The sequence below is a fragment of the Phocoena phocoena genome, chromosome 9 (assembly GCF_963924675.1).
Source record: "Phocoena phocoena chromosome 9, mPhoPho1.1, whole genome shotgun sequence".
Classification (NCBI taxonomy): Eukaryota; Metazoa; Chordata; class Mammalia; order Artiodactyla; family Phocoenidae; genus Phocoena; species Phocoena phocoena.
Genome location: NC_089227.1, coordinates 103,211,359 through 103,222,580, shown reverse-complemented (window position 1 = coordinate 103,222,580; position 11,222 = coordinate 103,211,359). Strand labels below are relative to the sequence as shown.

The window sequence follows — 11,222 nt, the reverse complement described above, 5'->3', positions numbered from 1 at the left end:
TTTTTCTAGCTTCGTTATGTAATTTTGCAAAATAAAAAATGAGAAATGTATTACCCTATTTATCAAATTAGTATTAAACAGGCTGTTTATTCTCTGAAGGTTATCAACAAAATGATCATGCTTTGAACTTGGTTGGGAGAACTGTAAATACAGTAATGCTCAGTGTCGTGTTTGGGGTCATACGTGTGTCAGTTAAAGAAATACAAAGCTTTTGTTAAATGAACTGATACTTCCTCAGAACATCCGTTATCCACGTGAAGTTAGATTTCATCTAAAGATGTTTCTCGCACATTACTGGCAAAGCAGCAGTGTTTGATACACTCTACCCGAATGTTTTCTTTGTAGGCCATTGACCCAGGGCCTTCCTGATGCTGGTGTGATAAGGCCCACATATGTGTACAACACTGACCTTGCATCATTGCATGTTTTACAATCTCTAGACAGGTTGATGAGATTTTAAATAACAGGTTTCTTAGTCCCATAATCTGCCTTCTTGACTATCAGAAGTCACAGTAGGGTAGACTTGCCCTGCTGAAATGTTACAAGTTCTTTTTTAACTTACAAAATAAAATACCCGGTTGAGGTATGTTTCAAGTCTTTTAATATAAAAGTAGATGCTTAAGGCTTCCCTGGTGGTGCAGTGGTTGAGAGTCCGCCTGCCGATGCAGGGGACACGGGTTCGTGCCCCGGTCCGGGAAGATCCCACATGCCGTGGAGTGGCTGGGCCCGTGAGCCATGGCCGCTGAGCCTGCGCGTCCGGAGCCTGTGCTCCGCAACAGGAGAGGCCGCAACGGTGAGAGGCCCGTGAACCGCAAAAAAAAAAAAAAAAAAAAAAGTACATGCTTAGTTCCTGTTTAACCAAGGAAGAAAAAAGCTATCAATAAATAAGTTCTCTCACACAGGTAAATAAAAGGGCATGCTAATTTTGATTTGGTACTTAGAACTAATTTATCCCTCCTACATTTTCTTAACATGGAAGGTAAAATGTTACAATGGTCAATACCAAATATGTTTGGGTATTCAAAGGAAAGACAGTACATTCTTATTCATTCAGGCAAGTACTGAATGTTTTTATTATTTATATAAAAAAATTGTTAGCTTTAGAATAGGGCTGTTTCAGACTGTTCAAAAGACAAATGAAAAAAGCAAAAAGCAGGATATTTAAAAGGCTTAATGTGTGCTTACTTTCTGCCCATACAAAAAGCACTTATTACATACGTGCATGCAATCAAAACCGTATTCGCCGATTAAAAAGAGCCAGTGTCCCTTGTATTGCGTCCTGGTCAATGAACCAACCACGTCAACTGTCACTTTCAGAACTCCTGTTATCGCAGAATAGAATACAAGGGCCTCAAAAATGAGTTAATGTTATAGGAGGCTGCCGCAATAATTTTGCAAGGTTTCTCTCTCGACCAATTTCACTAACATTTACTTTAAAATGTCTTTCCGCTTAGCAGTTAAGAAGTAGGCCTGATTCACGTCCCTTTCGATTCTCAGGCTTCTCAGGACTAGGACAAAGCCTGCTCCCCGGGGAAGGCTGGGGTCGGGCCGGCTGCACCGCCCCCCTCTCCCCTCCCCCGCGCAGGTGAGCCGGGAGCAGCGCGCGGAGCGCAGGTGCGCGCAGACCCCCGTGCTCCTCGCGCCGCGGCGCCGCCGGATGACGTCAGAGCGCGGGTACACGTGGCGGCCGGCTGGCGTCAGCGGTGCCGGGAGGGAGGAGAGCGGGGCTGGTTCCGACGGCCCGGGTCAAGACAGGAGCGGGTTCGGGCGATGGGGAGAAGCCCACTGGTCGCGTCCGGGAGGCTGGCGCGCCTCGGCCGGTCTGCAGCGCTCCGTCCCCGACTCGGCCCAGCGCCCCCGCCCTTCAGCTGGGACCCGGGACCCGAGCTCCAGGGCCTGAGGCGTCACCTCGGGTCCCGTCTGGCAGCAGCCGGCGACGCTCCGCTCCCCTGCGCCCGAGGCCAGTGACCCGCTCCCGCCGCCACCGCCGGCAGCCTGCGACCCCGCGGGCCCGCCCCTCGCCGCGCGCATGCGCCGCCCCTGCGGCCGCGCGTGCTGTCGGGAGGGGCCTCCGCGTTCCCTTCTTTCCCGGGACCGGCCCACTCCGGTCCTACCGAGGGGGGTGCGTTTCCCCTCGACCCCCGGGCTTCCTCCTGAGGGGGCGGCGGCGGCGGCCACGGCCCCCCGTCTCTGGAGCGGGCTGCTCGGTGCCAATGTCCGCGGGGCCGCGGGCTGCAGCAGAGGCGCTGGGCGGTGCCGGCCGACCGCCCGTCCGTCGGCTCCCCCTCGGCGGCGGGCGGGATGGTGCGGCCCGCAGGGCTCGCGCGGCTCCCGCGCTTGGGCGGCCCGGCGCGGGCGGGGGCGCCGAGGGCGGGGGAGCGGGCCCGACTCGCAGGACCGGTCCGGGGCCGCGCGGGCCGCGCCGTTCGGGAGCGAGCCCCGCGGGCGGGCCTGGCGGGGCGGGAGCCGCCGCGGAGCCTTCGGGCCGCCGCGACCATGTCGGACCAGGCGCCCAAAGTTCCCGAGGAGATGTTCAGGGAGGTCAAGTACTACGCGGTGGGCGACATCGACCCACAGGTACCGCGTCGCCCCCGTCCCGACCCCCGCGTCCCCGGCCCGTCCTCGCTCCGGCCGCGCGCCAGGGCGCACAACGTCGGGGTCCCGCCGCCGGTTGCCCGCCGGCGTGGCTGCGCGGAGGCTGGGCCGCCTGGCGCCGAGCAGGCCGGTAGCGGGGCCGGAGGGGAGGGAGGGGAGAGGGAGCTGGTCTGTGGGCCCCGCGGTCGGGGAGGGAGGAAACTTGGGAGGGGTGCTGACCCCTGTAACAAGGGGAGGGGACCTGGGGGCCTGAGGCATCCGCGGCAGGAAGGGGTTGTGTCCGGACTGGGGGAGGAGGGCATTGGGAGGTGGGTCTGCCCTGGAGCCCTGCGCCGATTGTCCCCGTCCCCGCGCGGTGGGGGACCGGGGTGCTGTCTCGTGGCCGCCTCGCCCGCTTCCCACTCCGCTCCTTTCTGGGCCGCCCTTCCCGCGGCAGCCTCGGCGGTCTGGGCTCCCCGGACGCCCAGACGGTGGGTCCGAGCGTGGCGGGAGCTTCGGCCGGTGGAGCTGGTAGGGACGTGGGTCCCGGACTGCTGAGCAGACGGCTAGTCGCTCTGGTGTGGCGGCCACCCCAGGTCGCAGGTCTGCGGCTCGGTCATCTCGTGTGCGGCAGTGAACCCTCAGTTTACCACCAGCGGATGCGTGTTCCGTGATTTCCCTAATTGGGTGAATTACACAGTAATGGAAAAATACCCTGGTAACGCCGTCACACTAAACATTTGACTTTTTTTGTCGTTTGAGCTCATGCCAAAAGATATCGTGGCTTTTCCTAAGTAGAACACGTGTTTGTGTTTGAACGTTAGAATGTTGCTTTTCCATTGTGGGAATTAACCGCAGCTGAGTCTAAAGGGGATTCTTAACACTGTTCTTTTTCCTAAAGTTTATCTTTACAGTTTTATCACCTGGGTGCCTCATTGGCCCTGAGTGCTAAGCTTGGAGACCTGCGGTCTGGGCCTCCTGAGTGGAGACCGATACTTAACAAGTAAAACTTGGGTGGCCTAAAAGGATCTGTGGAAGGCTGATGGGCCTTGGCCTTCCAGAGGCTTGCCTGTTGGTATCTTAGTAACTAAACTCCCTTGGATCACCACCCAGGTGGGTCCTTTCTCCACTGTAACTCTAAGGTAAAGAGGCTTTGAATTTAAAGGTAAACAGGAGCTGAGCTCAGAGGGCGGAAGTGCCTGTAAGGTGCGGCTTCTCCCTTCCAGGGTTTCCCTTTCTTCACTGTCCACTGTTCTTCTCCTCTCTCATCCCACCGCCTATTTCATTTTAGGACTTTGGCTCTTAAGAGTGACCTGAGCCATGTGTTACTTAAAACCTGGAGCAGGCTGCGCTGGAACCATGTTTGCTCAACTGTGAATCAGGTTTAAGGGCTTAAAAATTCCTTGCAAACCACTTCGATCTGAAACGGTATATTGTCTAAAAAGTTTAGAGTCAGGATAATCTCATAAACGTGGGTTCAGAGAGTTCACGTGCGTTGGATGAACATCTAGTTCACGTCCACGTGTGGGGTGCACTCGGCTGCTCTGAGCGTGAAGCGTGCTCCTGGCCTCCACCCTCGCCGCAGCCTCCACTGCTGGCCGTGGCCTCTCCTCCCTTCCCGCTGCGGCGTCTCATTCACTCCCAAAGCTTTGCCCTGTCTCTGTAGTGGACTGAGGGCTCCACTCAGGCGGGACCCAGGTCTCATCCTCGATGCGCTGGGTGTCTTCCTCGTTCTTAGAGTGGCACCAAAGAAGGCCATGCCCTGAACTGAGACCTTTGTCTTCCCCCCGCACCCGCTCTTGGACGTGGTCCTCGGGAGCGGTGTGCTGTCGTTCCCCAGTTTCTCTTCCACGTGCCCCTTTCGGTCACCGGGTCTTGCTCCTTCTCTCACATCATCTTCTTGTCCCTGATGACCTTTTTCCAGTTAAGTCACCTGCCTCTTTCGCCTGAATTATTGCGGTTGTTTCTTAACAGGTGTCATGGCTCCAGTCCTGCAGTGTAAGTGCATTCTTCTTACGCTGACGGCAGTCTTTCTGTGAAGTCTGATCATGCCTCGTCCCTACTGACCGGCCCTCAGTGTCTCTCCAGGAGACATTCTGTATTTTATTTCAGGATAAAATACAAAGGTTTCTGCACAGCATCTATGAAGCACAGTTGACGGTCTAATCCACGTTCAGCCGTCCAGCGTGTTGAACGCTGCTCTCTCCACACGATGCACGTGTTTTTGCCTTGCTGACGCCTTTAAGTTCATAAGGATTCGGCTCCTATAGCTCTTCTTCCAGAAACGTTTCCGTTTATCAGAAACTACCTGTCCCCAAGCCTTTATGTTTGAGACATGGTGTGTCGCGTGCTAGCCCAGTCTCAGCACTTACGGTGCTGTGCTCACCTTGTCTGTCGGTCCCGTGTTCAAGACGGACCCTGTGTAGTACCTGGGTCACAGGAGCCTCCGTGCTTACCTGTCAGTGAATCAAGATTTGCTGCTTTTTGTTGTCCCCATATGTTTCATTGCACATGACTTAGTGCAAGGTTATTAGCCCTATGTGGAGAGCGTGGTGTGCGTTTATTAGAATTCTCACGGTAACAATTTGTATAAATTGAGAATGAAATACAGCATTTTCCATTTTAATTTGTGTGGTTTTTTAAAGGTCATTCAGCTTCTAAAAGCTGGGAAAGCTAAGGAAGTGTCGTACAATGCGCTCGCCTCACACATCATTTCAGAAGACGGGGACAACCCGGAGGTGGGAGAAGCTCGGGAAGTCTTTGATTTGCCTGTAGTCAAGGTTGGTAGTAAATTTAATGAATTCTGTGCGCTTCATCAGGTACCTTGAAAGCAGTACGTTGGAGTTTCAGTGCAGCTCTTCTCACACTCTTTGCTGAGGTGCGGCTCTGGGTGGGAGATGCTCTTGGCATCTGAGGAACCATCCAGCAGAAGGCCCTTTACGTGAAATCAGGCTTCAGCAAGGTTTCTGCACGTTACAGCTTACGCACCTGCTGCGGGTGGCCCCATTTTGTCACCGTCTGGAAGTTGTCTAAGCCAAGGAAACGTGTTGAAGGCAGTGGACGTGCTGTCTTGAAGCAGATGACGTTGGTGAATTCTGCTAAGAAAGTTTATTGATTCCAAGAGGAACTCCTGGAACAGGGCTCCCTTCCATCCCCAGTGGCCAGGGGTCCTGATTTCCAGGCAGACAAGTCTAGGGGAGCCCTGCCCTCTCTGGGCTATGGCTCTGCTCTCTGACAAGGGTCACAGTGACCACTTGTCCCACTGTCCCTCTGGTGGCTCTGTTCCACTATCCAGCTTGACCTGTGGGTAGTTTATCCTAGAAAGTAGAGTCTCAGCTGGTGGGTGAATTGTTCAGTTTTGTTGATCTGTGTACTGTGCTGCTCTGTTGTGGCTGCTGGTTGAACTGACTGCTGTTAAATGTGGGTTTTTAAAATTTAAGCTTATAATTTCGATCCTTCCGTTTTTTCTCGTCATTTATAGTGTATATTTGTTTTAAAATGGTTCTGTTCCACTACCCTTTTTTTTCTTTTCCATGCTGTTACATGTGTTATCTTAAAAAAAAATCAACATGACAGTTACTGTGGCTTAATAATGAGAGAGGTAGGAATTAGGAGAGAGTGCTGCTGAGTCCAGCTGGGCAGCGGGGTTGCCGGCTGGCCGCTGCGAGGCCTGAATGCCACCAGCGTCCAGGGTCTGAAACGCTGCCCTGCAGGCTTAGAAGCCTGATTTTGGAACCTAAGCCTGAAAGCAGATCTGTCTCACAAGAAGGTTCTCAAGAGGGTGCTGTGTAAGTCGGAATGACTGGTAACTTGCGACGGTGAGGATGGTGGTCGTGTTTCTGGCTGGATGCTTGCTTCCGCCTGGCCAGCGGCTCACTCCGCCCGAGCCTTTTTGAAGCCTGACAGCAGGTTCCTGCCGGCTTCACCTGGCAGCCGCCTCGTAGGAGGGATGGACCTGCCACAGACACTAGGCTGTGGACCCCGGCACCGGTTCCCTGGGGCCCTGTTTCGGCCTGTGGTTTGCTTCCACTCTTTCTTGGCTTGAGGGACTGTATCTCATCCCTTCCCCTGTCTGCAAACTTTTTTCTCCTCAGACAGTAGCCTGGAGCCTGTTATCAAAGTGACTTCACATGTTGTGTGGATTTCCTAGTGCACCTTGAAAGGGCAGCCTTGTTAACACGTTTGGGGCGCCCAGTCAGCTTCCGCAGACCACTTACTGCAGTGCTTCTTAAGTCCAGCGACCCCTCAAGCCCCTTTTTGTAGCAAATACTTTGTAATACCCCCTCTATTATGCTGAAATGAAATTCTTAGGTACAGTAACATCATATAACTTGAATATATATTTGTATTTATTTATAAATTGCCCAAACTGAAATGTAAAAAAACAGGAAAACAGATAACAGAAAGTTTGCATTTCATTGTGTAAATACCCTGGAGGATGGGGTGTAGAATCACCGTGGACCTGGTCCTCTGTCCTGCAGACGCAGGTGCCGGTTGTGAGGTGACGGTGCAAAACGGTGACCCATCCTTGTTACAGTTCTGGGCTAAACAGCGCTGTCTCCTTCATTTTACACTGGAGTTGTGTTCCCAGGAAGGTCCGTCTGTAATACGGCTGCATACAAGCAGCCATCACCCAGCTCCCGCCGTGGTCACCATTCTCCCAGTCTAGCTGAGGTATCCCCATCCTACTCCCTTTGGCTGTAGTATTTTAAAACGACTCCCAGGCATCCTACTCTTTGATCTCTTTCAGCATTCCAGCCTGCTTTTAATTTTGTGGCAGCACCTATACTGTCCAGCGACTGCAGTGTTGCATTACAGGATGGTAGAATTTTCCAGAACCCATCCAGCAGTTTGCACTCATTCCAGATAGTGCTGGTAGACCCTCGAGTTCTTGTCTGAACCTAGTAAGTTTCCTACTGGGGGCTGCCGTTAGTAGTGTGGTCTGTGTCCAGCTGAAGGCGGAGGCCTGGTTCTCTAAGTGCATATCCCTTGGCCTTTACCTTCATGTTACATTTGACAAATACTTTAAAAACTTAGGCTTCCTTTTGCCCAGGGACAGCTTATCTTTCTCATATTTGAATTTTATGGATGTTTAAAACTTGCTTCTTTAGGCACCAAGATTTTTAAAATAATCTTTTTTAATGGAAATATTTTCCTCAGTGGCCTTGGGGCCTCTTAATTATGCTGACTTTCAGCAGTGAATTTATTTTGATATATTATTATCTGCCTTTGGGATAATAGCTCCTTATTACTGTGCTTTTCTCGTTCTCCGTTTCTGCTTTATTATCATTAGCGTGTCCTCCTCCTTTGCTGCGTTATCTTATCTAGACTTACCTGGGTGAGGGCCGCAGGGAGTCTGTTCTGCTTTACTGCTGCCAGCCCTGCAGTCTGTAACCGGGACGCGCGTACTCGCTGCTCCCCAGCCCCCAGGGGCAGCTTTCCAGGGTGAATGCTGCATGCAGAGTCATAAGGGCTGCCTGTCCTGTCCGGAGTGTGAGCTCTTCCGGTCGTGGGCGCTTCCCTTCCACTGGACACGGGAGGAGCCGTACCCACAGCATCCGAGTCGTATTGCAGTGCGTTGACCTAGGCTCTGAGAATCCTGCTGACATGAGACAAAGGGGTGGCCGGGAAAACTGGTTTCAGGCAAGCCTCCCTCGTGCTCCCACGCCGCCGGGGAACAGCAGAGGGCTCTGGTGTCACTGCTGGGAATAAGGCTCGGCCCACACGAGGGTGTCCTGAATGCAGGAGGAGTGGTGGCCAGTTCCCTCCCGTCCAGCTGGAGTCTCCCCAGGACTGCAAGAAGCGAACAGCCGCTGGAGACACTGCACGTGGAGATGTTACACATTCCCTTCCAGCTTGGTGGCTTCATCCGCCAAATTAGTTACACACTTGGCAGAATTATCAAATCAACATGAAGTGATTAACCCAAGTAGAGCCAGTCTTTATTTTATAAAATGTGTAATATTTCTATGCTTTTTCACAGATGTTACACTTACTTATAAACTTATGCTGAGAAATTGTTGATGTTACCTGAAAAATGAGGAGGGGGTACTTTGATTTCTAAAGTTCTTTCAAGGTGTATACGATGCATGAGAAATGGGTGTGTATTTATGTTTCAGGTGGCTGAAGCTTCTGGAAGTCAGCTGGCTAAATGGGTTATTACTGTATTTTTACATAGTAATCCTGTGAAGCAGAGCTATCAGGATAATGATTAATGTAATTTTCAAAATTAAATGTAGAAATAATGAGGTAATTTTTCAAAAATGTAAATTACCAAAAAGGTAGTAATTAGTCTAAGGTTTTATAATTAATCTGAGTTTTGCAGTTCATAAAAAGATTACCAGACAGTTAGAAATTCTTTCTGTGATTTACAAACATTGTATCTACTTGGATTCACTGAAAAAAACTCACGAATTCATACCTGACTGGATTCAGAACTCCAGAAGGAAACGTAGCGGGGCTGTCTGTACCTCAGATGGGGGTAGGGAGGGCTGTCAGTTCCCCATCCCCCCAGTTGTGAGGACAGTTTCTAGCCGGCCTAGAGGCTTAAGCAGTAGAAAGTGTGTAAACCTAGAATTTAAATTTCCAGGGACTTCCCTGGTGGCGCAGTGGTTAAAAATCCTCCTGCCAATGCAAGGGACACGGGTTTGAGCCGTGGTCTGGGAAGATCCCACATGCCGCGGAGCAACTAAACCTGTGCGCCACAACTGCTGAGCCTGTGCTCTAGAGCCCGCGAGCCACAACTACTGAAGCCCACGTGCTGCCACTACTGAAGCCCGCGCTCTGCAACGAGAGAAGCCACCCACCGCAATGAGAAACCCGTGCACCGCAGCGAAGAGTAGCCCCCGCTCGCTGCAACTAGAGAAAGCCCGCGCACAGCAACGAAGACCCAGTGCGGCCAAAAATAAATAAATAAATTTCTATACGTAATAATTTTTTAAGATCTGGTAGTGTTTCATTCTATAGTTGGGCTTTTCACCTTGGGCACTAATAACTAACGTTCCACTCTGATGTTTCTGCTACGTGAATACTCGTGCCTGTAATCTGGATGCTGTGTAATCGGTTGTAACAGAGCCTTTACTTTTCTAGGAGCTTCACTAGTAACGTGACGACATGTTGAGTATGAACTGGAACTGTGCTTTGACTTGCGTTAATGTTTTCTTTTTCAGCCTTCTTGGGTGATTCTGTCCGTTCAGTGTGGAGCTCTTCTGCCGTATCCTTTGTGGGGAAGTGGGGCGGGATGGGTTTAGGACTGAAGTGGTCTTCGCTTACTGAGCTGGCTCATTAGTTAGGGGAGGTGGTGTTGTGTTCACTCTATCCCTGCTCTTTCCATCCTGTATCCAGGTATATGTACCTGATCCTTGTCATTACCCCTGGGGGGCCGGGGCGGGGTGGGGCGACCAGCTGTGCGGAAGCAGCTCTAGGCTGGGACCCAAGGCTCAAGTTCTAGTTCTTCTGCGACTTGGCTTTAGGATCTCGGCTGGTCTGGACCTCAGTTCTGTTATCTTTGAAATAGATGGTTTTTGTGGTGTCTAGTTAGATGGACTATTTCTAAAATTCTAAGTCTGTGTGAACCAAATCATGAATTGTTTGAAGAATAAATTGGAGAAGAGAACATCAGGACATTTTTAGTTTTATATCATGCACCATTATTCTTTTTAATTACATAGGTTTATTAATTCAGGACCCATGTTGATCACCTGCTGTGGGCCTGGTTCTGAAAACAGAAGGGTCGACAGGGCCTCCTTCCTGCCCCCAAGGAGCTGCCCCGCACTACGTGTTGGTTCATTCAGCGTTTCCTGAGTGTGGCCCTGGAACTACCCAGCCCACACACACACTGACACACTCTGCGCTGGAAGTAGGAGTGAGCCCTCTGCAGCCTGCTGTCCTGTGCTCTAGGCCTCAGAGTCCCTGTTTTCACCCTGGAAGTGGGAAGCTTCCCTGCAGGGTCATTCCAGGCATAATCTGATTTTGGAGGTCACTTCTGTTAAGGTACCTGATACTGTGCGGTCATGATGTCCTAGTGTTAGACCCGGGCAGAGGTGATGTTGTTTACCGTGCTGTGCGGCTCTGCCAGGCATCTACTACTGAATCGATGCGGGTGGAGGGAAGCTTCGTGTATCAAATATGTATAGGAGACCTCAGATGAACAGAGAAAATACCTCCTTCCAAGCAGTTCTTAGAGGACGTGCACAACTGTTAGCAGCTCCAGCTCCAACATTGTGAGATTTCTCTTCCACAGTCTGCAGGGTTAACGGAAATGGGTTCCTGGTTTGTTTTTGGCCTTGGTTTTTTAGGAGTTTGAGTTTGTTTGTTTTCTTTACAAGCACAGGTGAAAGAAGACTGGGAGTGGAAAGGGTGTTTTTGAGGATAAGAGGCTAGTTTTTCCTGGCCTGGATCGTGCATTTGCTACGCAAGGATTTCCTGAGAAGTTGTCACTTTGTTTGAGCACTTACTGCCTGTTTTCCCAAGGAAGGTTAAAGGAGCAGAAAGAACTCCTGAGACTCGGTTAGGCAGCACACTCAGCCTCTGTTCACGTTTCCCCAGGTCTTTGGAAGTAGACAGTCCCTGAACTAAGGTAGGAGGATGGAGACAGAGCTTGGATGATGGGGCTGAAGGCGTGATGTTGGGGTCTGAGGAGCTCAGGG

General features: G+C 51.5%; 1 protein-coding gene across 1 annotated transcript in view; it reads left to right on the top strand.

The window, feature by feature from the left end:
* Positions 1–2,496: 2,496 nt before the first annotated feature.
* Positions 2,497–11,222, top strand: part of PAXIP1 (PAX interacting protein 1) — a 72,420-nt gene continuing 63,694 nt past the window's right edge. The window contains exons 1-3 of the mRNA XM_065883632.1: positions 2,497–2,577; positions 5,220–5,354; positions 9,744–9,787. Of these exons, the coding sequence (XP_065739704.1) occupies positions 2,497–2,577; positions 5,220–5,354; positions 9,744–9,787 (260 nt within the window). The remainder of the gene's footprint in view (positions 2,578–5,219; positions 5,355–9,743; positions 9,788–11,222) is intronic.